We start from the raw sequence: 21,183 nt of genomic DNA, 5'->3' as shown, positions 1-21,183 counted from the left end.
CTCCCCATTTTTCATTAATGCAAGATAGTAAAAGGAAAAGACTACAACCAATCCTTATAAAACTACGTTTTCTCTTATTATTTAATCCAGGTACATAATAATCTAATTTTGGCAACTCAGAATTGGCAGTGGGAATAATAGCTGACATTTGGTAGCCATTAGGCCAGGCAATATTGCAGCCATTGTCAACATAGTTGTAGTCATCCTTTTTCCTGCTATTACCTGAAATTTGTTCTAGCGGAATAGCAGCATGTACTAAAATCTTCCGTCCCGAGTTTGTTTTTTTCTGCCAAAGTGGTTGGGGAAAAAAACACATTTTATGCCCATGCAGAGGTCTAGTAATTATATTTTATCGGGCATTTAAAAGACAGAATACCACTCAGTTACTCAGTCTGTTGGTCTTTTTTATGCTTTGACTTACATGTAAAAGGGAGCAGCAAAATGTGAATAAACACCATCATAGAGCTTGTAATAGTGAAATTATGGTGGATTTTATGAAATATTGTTAATAACATACCACTGCTTCGCTCCTGCCCATGACAACTACATAGACCCCGACTGGTGAAAACATGCAGAGTGTCAGAGCTCTTACTAGGCATAGATTCTATGAACACATGGAAGGTTCAAGCTACAATGCACTACAAAATAATACTCTTATTATTATTTAGTAATTCTATAACTCCAACATATTCCACATTTCGGTACAATACAGGAAATACAGACAGATATGGCTGGATACATTCTACAGTAAACATAAAAAAATAGACTGATAGACAAAAGCTATACTCTTGATTCTGAGAATACCAAAATCAAAAACAGATTGTATACAAATTGGCAACTGGGTGATAAATAAAGACAGCATTACACTTCAAAAATACGAGCACATGTAATGCTTATTTGTAATTTAATTGGGTAATTTATTATTAAAAAATAGCCCAAGATCTATAGGTCCAATTAAAAATAACCCACATTTAGACACCTAGTAACAAACTGCAAAGTAGTCTTAAAAATGACACCTAAACTTACCCTAAAATAGATAGGGTAAGCATGCTTAAACAATTCTAGACATAAATATTTCATGTAAACATGGTATGTTCTGTTAGAAGGCAATGTGATCGCTGGAAACTCATGCATTGGTAATAATTGCTTTTGGATAGTTTATAAATATTTCAGAAAGCTGAGAGCATCTTACAATGAAAACCTGTAAGCCATATTTTGTTATTTCCTTAGTTCTCCATTTGTGTCACCACTAAATGAAAGGGCTGCATCTAATGTTTATAGGCTTAGGTAACATTTCTAGTTGATTTCCCTTTATGTGATAGATTGTTAGCTCTTGGGAACATACCAAGTCAATTAAAAAAGTCTGCTTTGTGTTCCTGGTGTATATCCAAATAGAGCCTATAATTATTCTGGGAAGAATAAAGCTATGTTCATTATTAATTCACAGCCCTCATCATTCACCACCTTGGGCTGGACTTCATACTATATAAATAGAGCACTAACACTAACGGATTAAGGTGTTTTTAAAAAAGGGCCTTCCTGCTTCCTACCGCTACATCAGCAGGACAGCACTTCACGGTGCACAAACCTCCTAGGGGCTAATCCCGAGGTTCAAGGTACTCAGATCTGGGTACAACTTCACTTCCTAATAATCAATCTTGAGACTGAGTCACATTTGCTAGAGAATTGGGCCTGGATGCAGCTCCATCCCCTTATAGCCCACCTGAGATGATATTACACAGAATTCTGGGTACTCAGACCTGAACCCTTGTTTATCCATCTGCGATTGTATTTAATAGCAACCAGAGATACCAGGTGCTCAGACTTGTAACTACACACATTATTAGTCCATTTAATATGGTATTACACAGCAAGGACAGCTGCTGGGGACATAATCCACATGTCGGTGGCCAAGATTAAATTAGAAGGGATATAATGTTATTGAGGGTATTTAGCAAGCTGGGAGCATTACGTTTGAAAACTTTTGAAAAAGTTGAAAAATTTACTATTTGAATGCAGTTGTTTTAACTTTATGTGGCTGACAGTTATATAAATAGTAAAATTTTGCATCTTCAAACAACTCCCCCTTAATGAAGGGAGAGGTAAGCAGTCTATAGTAGTTTGGGTCCATTCAAGTTACCTTGACCTAAAGTAGCTGCATTTCAAGAGAGTTATAATAATAGCTATGGAACATGATGTCCACACAGCTGTATGAGCCATAGTATTGAAGTCATGGTTTCCATACAAGATAAGAATAAACTGAATTAATTTAATTTCAATTGGAAGAGAAAGTACTTACTGATGTGTACAAGTATCCTTCGCTGTTCATCGCCAAATATAATTTAGTTTGAACACCTTGAATTGCCACCACTCGTAAACCAACTGGTATAAGGTTAAACAAAGCTGTAGAAAAAAATAAATAAAACAAATTAGGTAAAGTTATATGAAAATGCTGCTAGCGTCTGAGCACTTTACAGGGTTGTTAGGTGCCTTGTGTTCCGATCCTGGAACATCTTGAAAGCATTGCAAATAAATAAGTGGCTCAGAATTTCTCAGAAACAGTAATTTATCTCACTGCACGAGGCATATTTTCTATTCAGGCATAGATAAATGTTGCTGAAAAAAAAAATCATTCAAAACAGATTTAGAAAATGACAACCCAAGCCTTTGATCTGTTATTTTATGAAGAGGTACTACAAAAACATGAATATACCAACAGTGGGAATAGTATGCATTGAAGGACTGTTATTAAACATCCGTTATAATTCCATATAGGGCATTACTATTATGTGTGCCCCCCCCCCCGTAAAAAAAAACAACTCTAAAAAGTTTTCAACTTACCTTAATCCATTGCTGGGCGAAGCTCCTCGCATTGATCTTCCATACCCAGCCCTGATGTCGCCTGGCATTCGCACTGTTCCATCACATGTTTCTCATAGAGAAGCCTGTGAATGGACTGTTTTGCTGGCTCAGAGTAGAAGCACACAATCTGAGCCGGGGAGGGGAGGGAGAGAGTGGGAGGGGGTGAGAGAGTGGGAGTGGAATTTTTCAAAAACAAAAAACTTTTAAAATCACAGAGGGAGGGGAGGAGAAGGCTTTGAAAGAGTAAGGGGAAGATTTTTACGTCTGTAGGCAGCACGCAGTGAGCACTGACAACGGTTGCACAGAATTGACATTAGTCAGTCTGAGACAGAGTTTTGGGCTGTCTAAGTCACGTGTCCTGGAAGGGGCACACTATGAAAAATAACTCTTAATGTTCCTTGTTTAAAGATGAAAATGGATGGAAAAAACTTTCACAAAAATTTAGGTATTTTTTTTTAAATATACAGAGACATTGGGTTCACGGGCTGTTCTGACAGCAACTAACTTGACTCTCAAAGAAATTTCGAAATAGAATGGAATTAAAGCGCTGATGTATCAGAGGTAGTGGCACTTCATGCCATGCTCCCACAAATGCCTTTACGGTTCCCCGTTGAGCCAGAGAGAAGAGATATAGTAAGTATATGGAAAAGAGAACATTTTAGTGTTGAGTGTAGTTTAGTGTAGTGAATGTATGGATGTGTGTCTCTGTGTGCATTGGTAACTGTGTTGCAAATCTAAATTTGTAGGGGAATCTATGTAAGCTCTAGGATGCCTCTGATTAGAGGTTATTATGCTACTATGGACAACCACTTTAATTTATTTCAATACTGGTTCCTGTAACGTACCCTTGTTTGATATACGGTAATGTTATGTGCATCACATACTTTGTTTACTCTTAAAATGCTGATACAGTGCTAAATTTTAACCCTATCTAGATCCATATTAAATAGAGTTGCAGTTTTGTTCCCCTAACTTTGCAGTTTAATCATACATTATGCAATTAGTCTGCCATTCACATTACTGCAAGTATTCAGTGAATGAATATCCATGATAGGAAAATAAATATTTTTACACTGAAATGAAATATAATAGGCTTGGGATCAGTCAAGACATATTATTTATCAATACTCATGTATTGTATTTTGCTGTAAATTTCTCAAAGAATAGAATAAAGAATTGATAACCTTTGCATTTTATTTCCAATCTCCTCAAAGAAAATGTTTTTTTAAATAAGTGAAATACATCCCAACTATGATGCACAAATGACATTGTAATATGCAGACAGTTTAAAATAAAGACTATATTTTTTTGTGCTTCAGTTTCATAGATAAAATAAATCTCCACATGTAAAACAGTTATACAATAATTTATTTTTTTTATGTCAATTACAATTTTTCCATATGGAGAATATTAAATTCATGCAAAGTGAGTGTGGACTTTATAATTATAGCAATAGGTTGATATCAAATGTATTTTATTTTGGCTTTGCGCTATAGAGAAAAAGTTAACACATTCTGTTTTACTTTCACGGAAGGGTGATTGGAATTTAAAGTAGAAGAAACATTTGGGGTTAACCCATTTAAATCCCGGCAGGGTTGACTCGTTACCCAATTCATCCAAGGTAGATAAAATGAGTACCATTAAATTGGGTAATAGTAACATCCCCAGAACGTACTTGGAAAACATAGTAATCTGAATGTACCTTTCCTGGTTAAATACTTTGTTATTATTAATATTATTCGTTATCAAGAATATGTACGTAAATATTTTTTCAATGCAAAACTAATGAAGTTAGAACAAACCCTACTTACATTCCTCCCAAATTCTGCTCTGGTCTTCACCAGGAAAATAAATCGATTTCTCTACCAGACCTCTGGTCAGTCTCTAAGCATTGCATACAAGAGTTGCAAATTCTTCTTTTACACTATAAAGGAGCCTGTAAGACTCAATGATTACTGTGCTGCATTTTCACAGCGGGGCAGAAGATGGACAGACTGGATATTTTGAAGGGTGAATGTGTAGGCTACTGGAGCAACTTGCAATTCTCCGTAAAATACAATTACCTAGTTTAGCCAGGCAACTGTATACGCATCACGCCTACATACATACATTAGTATTGTAGTCTGATAATCACAGACACAGTAAGTACTCTAACCTGGGCAAAACAAGGCATCTGTACTATCTAAAGCAGTGCAGGCTGCTTTTGAATCCTGCTTATAATTCCACCAGTATGCACAGAGGTCTCTCTCCCTCCTACCTACTCCCTGGCTGCTATTAATCAGCCATTGGTACTTTACAAGGGAGTGTTCTTCTTTTTTATCCTAGCAGAGAAAAGTGTTTCTTCACAACGTAAAAATTGGTCTTGGAGCAGACAGAAAGAAATGTAAAGGCGTATTTTTTAGATTTTGTGTAACATTGCATGGTCTTTCTCAGACATTGGGAGCATTGATACCCACTAACCTTCACCACTGTAGTTGCTGTGATTTATATCTCCCATAATTCGCAATCTAGCTTAAATTGGTGCAGCTGCAGTGCACTACATTTTGATTAAGCTGCTCCTAAAATAAGTTGGATAATTGACTTACCCTAATTACCACCGAAAATGAAGTACTCCTAAATCTAACAGTGTGATTCACTAGTGTCGGAATTCCAGGTGAATTCAAAGTGAATTGCAAATTTAAAGCCAAAATAGCTGAACTGGAAACATTCTCCAAATTCGCTTTGCTTTCAATTCAGTTATTTTGTCCTTAAATTTTGAAAATTACTTTGATTCCACTCAGAATTCTCACTCTAGTGATTAAAACTCTAAGAATTGACTTGTCCTAAATCTAAGTAGTTCCAGAACCCTACCTTTATCTCTATGTTCTTATGAATACAGCACCGTTAACACCATCTCTCATATGATGCTCAGTATTTTGGTTGCTCCATTTTAAACACGATGATTTGAATAGATAGATAAGATTATCAGATAGGTATATTATATATTTTATTGCAGCCATATTATCCTGTAATTGCTGCTGCCATTGATTGGTCCCTGTTATAAGACACGAAGCAGAAATCAGACAGCATATTAATGTGTTTTCATGCAGTCATTCACAGAATCATGGGTGTTCTGTTTTGCTATATGTGGTCACACTGTGACTTAAACAACAGAGTAAACAGCTGTAGCAACAAGGACAACACGGATATGATGGCTGCAAGAAAATGAATTAACTTGCTGGTATTTCCTGCAGTCACTCGTAATATCATAGAATGTACCACCGAGCATGTATTGGTGAGCAGGCAACACAGGATCCAGAAACCACTATTAAAAAATAACACTCCTAGTTTTAGATTTAAAAACGCAGGTAACATATTTTACAAAAGTCGTGTATGTCTGAGCCTCTAAACCCAAATATAGAATCAAGAGAACCAATGTGGTCTTTGTTAGGTTTAACACACAGATTGAATTTGTATGGTGACACCCACTCGGATATCAAGTACAGCCAAATTATTGTCAGACTCATTAAATAAAACTATTGTTGTCCTTGGACTTTGTCCATACCTAACACCAGATCCTCATTAACTTTAAAAAAAGGAATAATAGTTCAAATAGAACATTAAGTACAGTTTGTTCTATGGGTGACGCAGAGCACAGTTTGTTGAGCCACATGTCAAGTATACTACTTAATTGGGCTTTTTTTATTTCTTTTTTATTTTTATTTATAGGCCCTTTTACATTGCCCTACACAAATCACAGTACATTCATTATTCAATGTGAACCAAAAAGTGTGGTTAATTGGTGTTGTACAATTGATGTATGGATGTTGTGTGGTTAATAGGTGATGTATAATTGATGTATAGGTGCTATGCAGTTGACAGGTGCTTTATTATTGATTTATGGATGATACGTAGTTGATAGGTGCTGTCTAATTGACATACAGGGTGCTGTGTGTTTGATAGGTACTGTTCACTTGATGTATGGGTGCTGTGTAGTTGATTGGTGCTGTATAATTGATATGTACGTAGCTTCTTGTTGATTGGTGCTATACAATTTACGTCTGGATTCTATGTGTTTGATTGATGTTGTGTATGTAATATACAAGTTCTGTGTGGCTGGTTCCGTATTGGTGACATGTTGGTGCAGTGTAACAGGTTGGTGCAGTTGATGTGCTTTATGTAGATGATTTAACCTATATAAGTTTTAGATTTGTATTTAGTTACGGTATCATTTTTTTCTAATTTTTTTGCTTAGAGTGTCAAATTTTAAAAGGTGTTTGCGGAGAGAAGGTTTGAGTGGCAGCTCAGGAAAAATAACTATCTTAATAATACTTTTAGGATTAGTAAATTAGTAGGAAAACATTCAGTACTAAAAAATGAAACAAATGTGATGGGCTTCTGTTTATAATATTGATGTTGGGCTGTAAAGATTTAACAAATGAAAAAAAATGTCTGTCAAAGTTTCTTTTTTATAAATATTTTTACTATGCCTTATGAAAGATTATAGGTAATTATTCAAAGCAAACTTTACTTCAGACTTTTTTTTTGCTTGTTTTTTTATTTCTTTTTATTATAGGCTCTACATATATAAACAAGCACACACACCTGCTTGTCTACATATGTACAGCATTTACTAGCACAATTAAATATTGATAAACCACTTCCAATTAGACTGGAAACCCTCTAGGTTGTTTACAATTTTAGTGCCACACTGGTTCTTACCAAAAGGACATACAAGGCATGTTCATTTCCTTCATTTTCTCAAAGGGTTAATATCACAGCTGCAAGAGTTTAGCATTCCTCTACGGGACTTTCTGTCAGACAAAGAGTTAAATAATGTCTAACAGGACTAGTCTATTATTGGCAAAATGTGTGGGTGAATATATATTCTTTGATGAGATGAAATAAAATCTTGAGGACATCTCTGAATCTCCATGGAGATAACATTTGATTCTTCTAGCTAACAACAACCTTAAACCTCCCCCTCCCACTTCTTATAACACACACACCCCACTTTGAATTGACTTTGGGATTCTAGAATCGAACACGTTAGAGTTGATTCACGGAAGTGAAGATTGTAGAACTTGGAGAATTAACAAATGTGGCCCACAATGTGTTACTCCCTTTTCAATTCTACAAAATCTCTAGCTTAGTAAATAAAAAATAATAATAAAACAGTTTTGAGTGTGAAAGCCAGATTAAACTTTCATTAGAAAATGCCTGTAAGGTGGTGAACCAACCATATCCTAGTCAAAGTTTATTCAAACAATGTCAGATGCAACTTACTGTATATGCTCTCCTCCTCTTTTGTTCCATCGATGGTGCCATCTGCCTGTAGTTGCAAGTGGTACCCTTGCCTGCTGTATAATTTAGTCACTATACCTTTAAGCTGAGGTTCTGAAAGTAAAAAGAGAGTGCAAACAGTGGATTAGATCTTTCTGGTAAATTGTAGCCATTCACATTCTGTCTGTTTTTAGTGTGGTTCCACAAACTTCCATTTCATTTTCAGACAAACACATAAATCACATGGAATTGCCATTCAATTTGAGATAGTGAAAACTGCTGTATATGGAGAATCCAACATCATTTTGGATATGCCCCATTAATTCTAGAACTGCGTGCCCTAGCAGTCCTCGAAGACATTATATAGCCACAGGTTTCACATATGTCATACCATACTGCCATATAATTAGCTATTTCAGTTTGCAGAAAATAAAAAATGTATTCCGCATTACCCCAAAAATGGTATATCTAGAGTCTGATAGCACTGGAACCCAACACAAAGTAACTGTTTCTGTAAGAATACTTTTGGTCGATGTTTTTCTTAATTCCGTTTTTTTTTTTCCTTTGGCAAAAGACTAGTTTTTGCAAAATATTTTACTAGTCACAAATAAATAAAATGATAATGTGTACATCATAAAGAAATGAAAATAAAATAGTCTGCATTATTAGAATATTTTTGACCTCCAATGGTTAAGTCAGATAGAAATTATTTGTATCAGGCACTAGAAAGGGTTACAAGGGTATTGGCAGCAAACATTTGTTTACATAAATAAGTGCATCAGAAAGTAGTCAGAATTTGATGTTTCCTTCTCAGAAATTTTCAGCAGTTTTCATAATCCCTTTCTAACCATAACAGCACTTATGTAGTTAAGCAGCCTAACAGAGCACGTAGCTTGATTCGTGCAAAGCTTAAATATCCTCTGCCCCTGGAAGACAACTCCCAATCATGCATATCCACTTAAACATTGACTGGACTTTAAAGGGTTACAGTTTTAATCACAGATATAAAGAAATGGAGGTCCAGGCACTCCTTGGTTGAAAAAATAGGCACTTTAATGGAACCACAGCAACGTTTCGACCATAAACGTCTTTTTCAACCTGAAAAAGACCTTTATGGTCGAAACGTTGCTGTGGTTTCTTTTTCAACCTGAAAAAGACCTTTATGGTCGAAACGTTGCTGTGGTTTCATTAAAGTGCCTATTTTTTGAACCAAGGAGTGCCTGGACCTCTATTTCTTTACAAATTTGGGAATCTGGTGTTTTGGTTCCTGTACAGAAAAATCACCCTGGCTCAGACTGATGGGAGTGAGTGCAGTTCCCTACGCACTTTATTACAATTAATCACAGATATAGTCTAGCCATGCTCGTTTAATCTTAAAAGTCAATATGAACATGTTTTTAAAATTAAATGTATTTAGTGTTATATTATTTATAACACACCAACATAGTCCACAGTGCCGTACAACTTGTACACTTTTTTTCATTCTGACACTCTTAAACAGTATATCTACCTTTCCATTTAGGCATTGTAATCACAGAAATTATGATTGATTTATTTTTTTTACAAATTGTATTTAATTTCCAGTGTTGCTCTCAGATAATAGGAGGTGATTTTTGTAAACAATGAAATACACACAATGATAGAATTGTTGAGCAATATAAGGATATAGAGTGATAAAGGCAGGTACAGGATTATTGTTCACATGCATTTTCAACACTCCCTTGTATAACTATTTAACCCTTTCAGTTACCAGGGCATTGCATCGTCACAAAAAGGGTTACATTTCTGATCCAGCCATTCGTAAAGTTTATCTAAACCATCTTTCTAATGTATCCCACATTTCCAACGGAGAGCCCATGCCACAAATATGAAGTTATCGTAGTCATTTAAATACTTTAACATTTTATGTTTAGTTAGCAACATATATTCTTCTCATCAAATCAGTTATGTATATTAAAATGACGCTGATGATAAACAGTCATAAATTTGTCAATGAGGATAAGCGAAAGCATTCGTGATGATGTGCGACTGATGAATGATGAAGACGAAAAAAACAAAAACAATATTACTATTTAAAACAAAATCCATCAAACCTGGTCTCCTTCTTCTCCTCTTTTTGGAGCTGAACAGTTTGACCCGAGAAAAGACATTGAGTTTATTTTTCTCGCAGTTCCCTTTGTTTTTGCTGGGGCTGCTAACACATTTGCATGCATTGGATTTTTCTCTTTCCCGGGCTTGTCTTTTCTGTCTAATCAAAGAGCTAGCTATAGCGGCAGCCATAGCTAATGTTTATCAACAAAATCCTCGAGAACTAGTCAGATGAATAATATTGAGTCGGCCGAAAGCTTGTTTTTACGTAAAACTTTTCCCACTAATGCCACAAATGTTAACATTAATATGTCCAATTTTCCTGCGGTCAACAGATGCAAATCACACATTCCACTTGAAGAACATTGTCGGATGATTAAGATCCTTTTTAGTTTACAGATACTGTCAACTTTTCAATTGCCGGCACTTCCTGTAACCATCAGGACACCTTGATATTGGGTGGTAGAATATTCTTCCTTCTTGTTCAATACTTATTTTCTGAGGTTTTAAGACATTAATATTGACCAACTCTCCAGAATGGGCTTGACCTCGATGAAACAATGGTCGCTGCCTGTTTCTGCTTGTATCCACTCATCACAAATACAGCTCACGTCTGGATCTGTTAAGCGATGCATCTTATTTTCCTTAGGCACACCAGTTACATCCGGTGTATATATTTTAGCAAGAAACACTTTGATATTTTAGTATTCCAAGGGAACAGCATAGAATGCAGCAGTAGCAGCAGAATCTGTCTGCAGGCACAAGAGCCACTTGTAACGTGTGTGTATGTGTGTGTGCGTGTATGTGAGAGAGAGAGAGAGAGAGGGAGAGAAAAAGAAATGCAGATGGTTCTGATCTCGTCCCTTTTTTTTTTTTCAATGAAATACAGAAACGCTCTGACCAATCTCCTGTTGTGCAGCATCTAAAAATATGTGTCTACTTTTAAAAAGCACAATTAAAGCATTGCAATCCAGTTGCTCATTTTGTTGGGTAGAGTCCTGCATGATTTCCTATTGCAGCTTTTTTTCTATGAATGCAGAGGTTTGGCATGGGAGGTCAAGATGAGCTGTGTTGATGAAGGGAACTTGCTCTCAAGAGCCATCTCCCGGAGAGAGAGAAAGGTAGCTTGAATTAATTGTTAAATTACTCTTTCCTTGCCAGGACAAATTAAAGATGCAAGAGAGTTACTGGATTAGTAATACAAAGCACTGCACGATTGGTCATTTTTCTAAAGTCACGATTGGCTGATAGATGCTTTATCCCGATTGGTCCATCTAATTTTCCTGCCTAGTTCTTCCTCATGGCATGATATAAGATTCTCTGCTAGCCTGTTAAATGTAAATTCTTTAGTGCAGGGTATTATTAAGCAATGAAAATCCTCTGTTCACGACCATCAATACAGGAAGCAACCACACGCGGAGTATATTTTTTTTTTTAGTTTTATATTTTTTTTGTTATCATAAAAAAGCAGCCAGAACACACAGAGTGTAATCAATGCTATGTTTTTAAGGTATTGCATTTATATTCTATCTGTTCTGATATCCACTGTGTTATTGGTTGTGATGGGGATATCAAATGATACAAAAGTACGTAGAACACAATGGGAATCTTAAATGGTCGTTGTGAACATGAATGATACACCTGTGTAGAATCTGGCACAATATCTTGTGTGCTAAAGGATTTGCTAAGCAGGGTTGGCTACCAAGCATTTCAACTAGAACACATATAAATTTAACCATTTGATTGCCAGAAACGGCTGTGTCACTAAAAAAGGAAAGGGTTACTATATTAATATAATGACTTTGTTCTTGCTTTGATGATCACATTTTTGTTTTGCAGGAGTTTAAAGATAAAGCATACTTATTAATGTCATAACCATAGCTAAAAATGAAAGTGTGACAAAGCAGTCATTTGGGAGACCATCACCGTTTGTATATGTCTCAGGCTGCTGTATATGAAGGAATTGTCACTGTCAGTAAATCCATCGTTTATGTCAATCACAAGTGCAGTAGCTACATAGCAAAGAACTCTGGGAGTCTCTTCCTTACAGAGCCAGGTTTGGTAAGTTGACAACTTAACTGCAAGATGTAAAATAAGATAAGTACGACTGAAATACATCTAAAACTCAACTGGAAATGTTTTCAATGATGATTAAAACAAGGCACAAAAGAAAATGACCATGACTTTCAATATAGACCCACCTGTCCTATGAGGGAGAACATGGTTTCAATAGCCTACCTCTGCACTGCATTGACTGGCTTTTATGGTGCTCACTTTTCCTATAAATAAAAGATTCCAGTTTAAGAAGTCACTATAGTCAACAGAACTAGTACATCTTAATGTGAGTGGTTCTAGTGTCTATAGCATGTCCCTGCAGTCTTAGCACTCTAAATGCTACAGACATTACATTGCTGCCTTGTAACACATCCAGTGGCAGTCACTCAAACGGCCACTAGAGGTGCTTCCTAGTCCAGTGCTGCAAAGTGTGCAGCACCTTTAATCAGGGTCTCCGTTCTCTGCATAGAGAGGCTGAACGCTGCCCATAGAAATGCATTGATTGAATGCATCTCTATGAGGAGATGCCGAATGGTGCAGCGTGGCACTAGTGGGCGTTTCAGGATTCCAGGTGGGCGGTAAGGATTTCCAGGTTGATAGTGCGGGTGGGCGGGTGCGAGCCGGCGGTACCCGTGCGACTGGGTACTGCTCTGACCATTTGCGGCTCCGGTCCGCGCGGTAAACTGCCGGGGCCGCCTTCCAAAGTGTCCATCGGGTGGCCCATGCTGTCAGGGCCACCCGATGGATGCGGATTGTAAGGGGGCCCGGTCAGCGCTGGGCGCTTTAACAGCGTGACCGGGCCCCCTGTGATGACATCACAGAGCTGGGAGGAAGTGATTCCCCGGTCACTCCTCCCAGCTAAAACTTAGAGCCGCGCGGGAGGAAGCAGAGGGAGTCAGAGTAGGAACTCTGACTCCCATCCACCTGAGCCACCACTGGACCCCAGGAAAAGTCACCCTCCTGCACCTTAAAGGTAGGAAACAGGAGGGTGACTTAAATATAATGTGTGTGTTTGTTTGTGTGTGTGTGTCTATGTAGGTATGTCTTGTGTGTGTGTGTCTTTCTATGTCTTGTGTGTGTGTATGTGTCTGTCTGTGTGTGTGTGTGTGTGTGTGTCTGTATGTATGTGTGTCATTGTATGTGTGTCTGCATGTGTGTGTGTGTCTATGTATGTCTTATGTGTGTGTCTGCATGTGTGTGTGCATGTCTGTGTGTGTTTGTTTGTATGTGTGCCTGTCTGTTTGTATGTATGTGTCTTGTGTGTGTGTCTGTATGTATGTGTCTTGTGTGTGTATGTGTGCCTGTCTGTGTGCCTGCCTGTGTCTTTGTGTGTGTCTTTATGTGTGTCTTGTATGTGTGTATGTATGTGTGTCTTGTGTGTGTGTCTGTATGTGTGTATGTGTGCCTGTCTGTGTGTCTGTATGTGTGTCTTGTGTGTGTTTGTGTGTCTTGTATGTGTGTGTGTGTGTCGTATGTGTGTCTGTATGTGTGTCTGTATGTGTGTCTGTATGTGTGTCTGTATGTGTGTCTTGTGTGTGTGTGTGTGTGTGTATGTATGTGTGTCTTGTGTGTGTGTGTCTGTATGTGTATTTGTGTGTGTGTCTTGTATGTGTGTCTTGTATGTGTCTGTATGTGTGCCTGTCTGTTATAGTGGACTATAGTAAGTGGGCTACCTAGCTCAGCCTTCCTACTGGGCATTGCTATAAGGAAGGTTAAAAAATAGAAAAAAGGGAAAAAAAGGTGGGGAGGGGAATTGAGGAGGGAGAGGAGATGAGCTGACGCACAAATGAGAAATTATATTATGCACAAACAGAGAAGTCGTCTGAACATCACTGAAAGAGACCTTCGTTTGTTCCTTACGAAAATCGAACCAGATATCAAAGATTTAGTCTCGCAGCATCAAACAAGGATCTCATTAATCACTAGTAAAGGTAATTTCAATTTACTTTATTGTTTTCTCATTAAACTTTATAAAGTTAAAAACCTTATAAACCTGCATTAAGTAGAAATAAAAAGATAAATGTACGTACATTTATTTTTTTTTAAAACACCCTCCTTTCTAAAAAATATTCTGCATTTGCGCGAAAACTGGTGGGCGGTAAGGAAATTTTTTTAACCAAAAAGATGCATTAGTCGGCGGTAGGTAGAAAAAGGTTGACTACCACTGTTCTAGAGAGTTAGGGAAGATGAGGAGGGAGGGGGGAGGAATAAAAAGGAGATTTCATATCTCCTAGTTCATATTTTTATGGCATTGTTAAACACCTCACATGTTTTGATATGCTTAAATTCTGTAGCTCATGTTATCTTCTAGCAATAGAACACATGAAATATATTTGGCTGTTCCCCTGCCAACATTTCTTTCATCTGATTGCATATTTATGAAACTACCAGCAGCCTGTAGCCTGCTAATCACTGCTGCACCTCATCCACTGATGTACCTAATCCACAATAACCTATTTAGAACTACCTACATATCTTCCAATGTTTTCACCAGAGCCAACCTCTCTACTGGCCTACCACCAGTTCTTGGCTCTCAATTAAACCAGTGACTAATGGGCATTACATGTCCAAATTATGTATTTTCAGTGGTGGCACATTTTAAAATATGGATCTTGTTGCAAAACCTTTGTCCATTTTGGCAGTAGCCCGCACAATTTCACAGAACAAGATGGAGGGAAGTAGGAGTCTAGCCATCTCTCAGTCTTTTACCCGCAGTTCCAGAATCATATATTTTAATTATAGGAGAGGTAATATCCCCTTGAACCATTATTATTCTATACCACACCAAACCTCACAACAGGGGATAGATAGCAGGAGAAGGGGGAAATAAGCAGCATTTTGCTTAGTATGTTAACCCTCAATTCATCAGACATGGGACAGTTGGAGAGAGGGAATCTTCCCCATTCAGTTTTTTACTAGGAGGTAATGCAACTACAGGGACACTATAGTCACCTGAACAACTTTAGCTTAATGAAGCAGTTTTGGTGTATAGAACATGCCCCTGCAGCCTCACTGCTCAATCCGCTGCCAATTAGGAGTTAAATCCCTTTGTTTATGAACCCTAGTCACACCCCCCTGCATGTGACTTGCACAGCCTTCCATAAACACTTCCTGTAAAGAGAGCCTTATTTAGGCTTTCTTTATTGCAAGTTCTGTTTAATAAAGATTTTCTTATCCCCTGCTATGTTAATAGCTTGCTAGACCCTGCAAGAGCCTCCTGTGTGTGATTAAAGTTCAATTTAGAGATTGGGATACAATTATTTAAGGTAAATTACATCTGTTTGAAAGTGAAACCAGTTTGTTTTTTCATGCAGGCTCTGTCAATCATAGCCAGGGGAGGTGTGGCTAGGGCTGCATAAACAGAAACAACGTGATTTAACTACTAAATGACAGTGAATTGAGCAGTGAAATTGCAGGGGAATGATCTATACACTAAAACTGCTTTATTTAGCTAAAGTAATTTAGGTGACTATAGTGTTCCTTTAAGCACTCAGAGGACATTTCACTGAATTCACTGAGCTACATTCATGCCATCACTGATCATATAGCTGTATAACAAACATTTGTAGAAAGGTTGTCTGAAAAAAAATGAATAAATAATAAATTAATTTGTCTAATTTTTTTTTGTTTTTAATATGCGCTGAAACATTAATCTATCTCTATTAACATAGGTGTTTCAATTTTCTCTACTATAATGCTCCATGATTTAAAATATAATGTAGTTTTTACATTTAATTATTATATTTCAATATTTAATCGACCCATTAACCATTAACCAGACATCTCCTATAAAATATTGGACTCCAGGAAGACAAGTAAGGCTTTACTATAAAAGCAATGGGAATGATAGTTTATATGATGTTTGGATATAGTCAATTTAAACAGACATTCTGTGCTATTGTTGAGATTTCAAATTCTCTCAGAAATAAGTGGAAGTATTAAGTTGCAGTTGAACATGAAAAGCACTGAAAAGTCAAGATCAATATTGCAAATATCACAGCAAGTAAAGCTGCAAAAAAATACAAAGCTTGTTCAAGACCCCAATTGAAATCTTTATATTGTACCAGATGACACAATAGACGATGTACAGGTATATAGTAATATTTATGTAACAAAGAGGTTCTGGGAGATTATGGGCATAAAAGCCACAGGAAGATCTGGTCTACATTCAATCACATCATGTAATGCATATGGTCAATTTGGATGAAGTCGGAAGTCATTAACATAAGAGAATGAAAGAGGAGACACAGACAAAAAGAAGAGTCGAGGTTGTGTTTTGTATATCTGGGCTATTTGAAATATTCTAAGAATTCTATGTGCCTGATACAACATTGGTTTCAACATCAAAGAGTACTATAGCATTAAGTACTATGCTGCTGTTCCGATTTGGGCTCCTGTTATTTCTATAGTGTCCTGCATCTGGTGACACCAGAAAAATCCCAAATCTACATAGTGCAAGCACATCAAAAGACATGTTTGAAAAAGCTGTCATGGCATATTGCCCATGCCTAGAGTGCTTCAAATTGTATTCTTAACATGTGCTCGACTGAATGGATCCGGACACAAGATATCGTCCTGGAATCCATTCCCATAAGGACTGGTGATCCCCTTCATTGAATGGTCCAATCCTCTTTAACCCCTTAACCCCTTAAGGACCAAAGTTTTGGAATAAAAGGGAATCATGACATGTCACACATGTCATGTGTCCTTAAGGGGTTAAGGACCAAACTTCTGGAATAAAATGGAATCATGACATGTCACACATGTCATGTGTCCTTAAGGGGTTAAAGATGGAGCCACCCTTCTGCGCATCTCCAGTGACACAGGTGGTTTCACTGACTTGTCCACACACCCTCCTGTTCGATTTGATATTTTCCAAAGATGGGATGTATGCAATATGAATATACTGAATGAAGACTTAAAGAAGAAGTTTATACCCAATATATGACATGCAAATAATTTAGGTACTCTCTGTAATAGCACATGATGAGCTAAAACTAGCTTGCAAACTAAGTGGGGACCCCACCGATGGACAAACTATTTAAGTTGTTTTCTGTTCTCAATATTCTCTTGTGCCCTGTTTTAGTTTGTTTGCTCTCCCTAAAATAAAATTATTATTCAGACATGGATCATTTGATCATTGTGCCTAGAGGGTTTTGGCTATATCTCACTGATGAGGCCTAACAAGGCTGAAACAATCATCTGGGTTGCTGTATCTCTTGTGCAAAGGTAGCCGACCTGTATTTCAGAGCTGGACCATCTTTTGGGTGGGCTCTGTCTGATATGCATATGATTATGGTTCTCTCTACAATGGCTAAAAACAGCTTGAGAACTGAGCAGGGTCTCTCCAAAGGGCAAGCGGTTTGATTTGTTATCCAATCTCAGTATTCTTATGCACCCTATTTTAGTCCATATGCCTTTTCCTGAAGAAACTCACTATATAGTTGTGACTTTGTTATATTAAACTTTAAATAGATTCTCTAAGCTCCACTTTAGTTTAATGAAGCTGTTTAGATGCATAGACCATGCCCCTGAAGTTTCACATCGAAATGCTCTGCCTTTAAGCAGTTAAATCAGTTAAAACAGTTTTGTTTCTTGTTATGCAGACCTAGCCACACTTCCGTTGGCTGTTACTCACACAGCCTCCATGAAAAAATAATTGTTAACATTTTTCATTTTTAATCAGAACTGCACAGTGTGTTTACATAGAAGTTTTCATAGAAGTTGTTAATTTAATTTTATTCACGCACATGACTACTTCAGGCTCTAGCAGGTTATTCACAGAGCAGGAGATACAAACTGTGTAAAAAGGGAGAAGTTACAAAATTAGATCTCTCTAATTTTACAGGAGGTCTGAAGGGAGGCTGTGTAAGTCACAGCTTGGCAAGGGCAACATATATAACTTGAATTAACTTCTAAATTTCAGAGAATTGAGCAGTGAGACACCAGTGGTATGATCTATACACTAAAATTGCTTTTTTAAGCTAACGTTGAGTTGTGCTTAGAGTGTCCCTAAGCATCTCTCCTATAATTCATACCCCTATTTGTAGCTATATCATCCACTTTACAGCATGTTCCACTGAATAAAACTGGATCCCTGGAGACTGACTTAACTGCACTATTGGCCCATTCTACAGTCCTTTCTATCTTATAATCATCAATGTACAACAACCACAAATAACTATAGAATATACAATCTTTGGGATAATGAGTACACTGAAACTAATGACACTGAAAAAAATGTGGGTCAATTGATTTCTTCAACTCTGCAAACTCCAACAACCATTTAAATGCATGACAGACCAACCAACCAACCAAACAAGAATAAAAAACTAGAAATACTTGAGACTACAGCATGATTTTTGTGAATTATCCCCAGATAAAAACTCCCTATTCTCCATCTGCTAAACAATCATCAGTCAATAATGTCCTCATCTGATCAGCGCACTTTGAGGTTTTCAATCTCTTACCAGTTTGGTTTAAACCAAGCGGCGGAACTTATGTAGAGAGAGTCCATGTGTAAGAAATATCTTTTGGGCCAAGGGTGGACAAAAGGTAGATCCTGAACTGTTGTACAACTACCACAATGCTTTGCCAGCTGAGCATCTACCATTTGCCCATTCTTACAGGGTTGTATTTGTGAACAGTGTCTGTGTGTTTGAATGCATATTAGCACATTTTGTATGGAGTATGTGCATGTGAATGTAGGTGTTTATATGTGTGTAGAGTTGGCATATGAATGCATGGGTATATTTGTATGCAGTGTTGGTGTTTGATTTCAGGGGTGTATATGTGTAGTGTTGGCCTTTGAATACTAGGGATGTATGTCCCTACATACATAATTAGCCGCAAAAACGAACTGGGTCACCTATCGAGGATGCCCATCGGGTGGCTCTGAAATGTGAGGGTCACCTGAAGTGTGGGCCCTGTTTAGATTGTTGCAGCCGGCATGGTAATCCTTTTCTATCCCCCACCATTCTTCACATTCTGACAGTTATGTTACTAATTATGTCTTGCTTAAAAAAACGAAAAAAGCTATTGTGTCCTGTTTTATCAAACTTCTAAAAAAAATGTCCTCAGTATTACTAAAGCCAAATGACTATCCCCATAGCTAAATTACACATGGTGACAACTGTCCTAAATCTCCTGATAATATGGATATACGGAAATATTACTCACAAACCAAAATGACTTCAATAAAATAAGAAAGAACAAAAAAAAAGACAAGTTACATGTTAACTTTAGGAATTATCTGTGCTGCTTTGAGCACTTTCAAAAGTGGATTTTTGCCACGGGTGTTGTTAATTATGTAGCAAGTAGTATGTTTTACAAGTGAGCTAGTTTGTGCTGGATAGGCAATTTCTTTGCTTAGCCGCTTCGTGACAGAGGGTTTTCAGTTCTTTTTCTCTCACATCACGTTAAACAATGTGATATTAAGTGGAGCCACACATATCAGCATGACCATGCTTCCTTTGAATATTTCAAAAGCTAGTAGCAGTTCAGAAAATCTGTTGTTAGGGAGACATGAAAGTAACTAGGCCAATAATGATGCTCGCAGTCCACTGGTTTGGGTTCCCTATACACATATTCTTGTAGGTAAAATAGTGAGCAATCGCGGCTTGAATGTAACACCTGTAATAAACAGACTCAGTATAAAGAACACAGCTCCCAAACAGTGCTCAGTCACAATGGTATTTACCTCTGCAGAAGTTGAAAAGTGTACAGAAACCTGCAGTTAATCAGGAGTCACCTTTTTCCCTTTCACATTACAATATGGTGTGAATTACAAAGAGTCCGACTTTAGAAGATGCTAGAACACGGTACATATGTGCCAGTCCAGTGATGCAGATGTAAAATAACAGATGAAATTAGTATCTTGTAATACATTTTTAGTGGACTAACATCATTTTGGAACAACAAACTTTTGAAGAGCCTCCCTTTCTCACGATGAAAGCATTTGTGAGCAAAATAACAAAAAAATTTAAGTTGAGTTGTGGTGCAACTCAATGTATAAAAAAAAAATGTAAAATATTAAATGTAGAAATACAGTTTGGTTGCATTCAGAATGATCTCCAAATAATTAGCTGTTTTGACAATGTATTATAAATAGGGTTTAGTTCAGATTTATAGTTAAAGGGACACTATAGGCACCCAGACCACTTCAGCTCATTGGGTGCAATGTTTTAGAAAAACTGCAACTGATTATATTGCAGGGCTTAGACTTCCTCTAATGGATGTCAATTATTCAGCCACTAGAGGCACTTCGTGCTTGCTAGGTGACTTTTGGTCGCATAGTTGACGCTCAATGTCCTCACGCTCTGCACATCCAGAGTCATTAAAATCCGCATAGAGGATTGCAGCTTCTTATGTGGAAAGCCTAATGCACTGAGGCTGGGCCGGCGGTATCATAAGTCGGCACAAGTGGCTGCCTTAGGGCGCACCGGCCTTAGGGCGCCAAAACTGTCCAGGTGACCGGCGGGAGGTGGGAGCATAGAGTTCCCCTCTCCCACCGGTCACTCTCTCTGTATCTATGTTGAATGTCCGAGTGATTCGTTTACCCGGCCATTTGATGTGGTGCCGGAGTTTTGTTGTGTAAGGCGCATCGAGTAGCAGCGCGGCAGCGCTTTAAGAGCTGAAGGCTGGGATACCTGCAGTCATATCCCAGAGGCGAGTGCTGTGGGAGGGGGAATGGCAGTAACAGCTGATGAGACTTGTGTGGAACAATGATAGGAAAAAGGGAGTGTGTATATATGATCCAGTGAGTGAGTGTAATAGCTAGTGTGTATGTAACAGGCAGTGTGTGTGTAATAGCCAGTGTATGTAACAGCCAATGAGTGTGTGTATAACAGCCAGTATGTATGTGTAGCAGCCAGTGTGTGTGTAATAGCCAGTGTGTGTGTGTGTGTGTGTGTGTGT

General features: G+C 37.6%; 1 protein-coding gene across 8 annotated transcripts in view; it reads right to left on the bottom strand.

Annotated features, from left to right (window-relative positions):
• FGF13 (fibroblast growth factor 13) overlaps positions 1 to 21,183 on the bottom strand; it is a 386,748-nt gene that overhangs the window by 88,210 nt on the left and 277,355 nt on the right. For 7 of the 8 annotated variants that reach the window (XM_063431997.1, XM_063431992.1, XM_063431999.1 and 4 more), the window contains 2 exons: positions 8,128 to 8,238; positions 2,300 to 2,403 (listed from right to left, as the gene is read on the bottom strand). In XM_063431997.1, the coding sequence (XP_063288067.1) occupies positions 2,300 to 2,403; positions 8,128 to 8,238 (215 nt within the window). Of the gene's footprint in view, positions 1 to 2,299; positions 2,404 to 8,127; positions 8,239 to 10,217; positions 11,301 to 21,183 lie in introns of those variants that run through there. The other variant, XM_063431995.1, reaches the window with a different exon arrangement.

The sequence above is a fragment of the Pelobates fuscus genome, chromosome 9 (genome assembly GCF_036172605.1).
Source record: "Pelobates fuscus isolate aPelFus1 chromosome 9, aPelFus1.pri, whole genome shotgun sequence".
Classification (NCBI taxonomy): Eukaryota; Metazoa; Chordata; class Amphibia; order Anura; family Pelobatidae; genus Pelobates; species Pelobates fuscus.
This window is presented reverse-complemented; position numbering and strand designations above follow the sequence as displayed.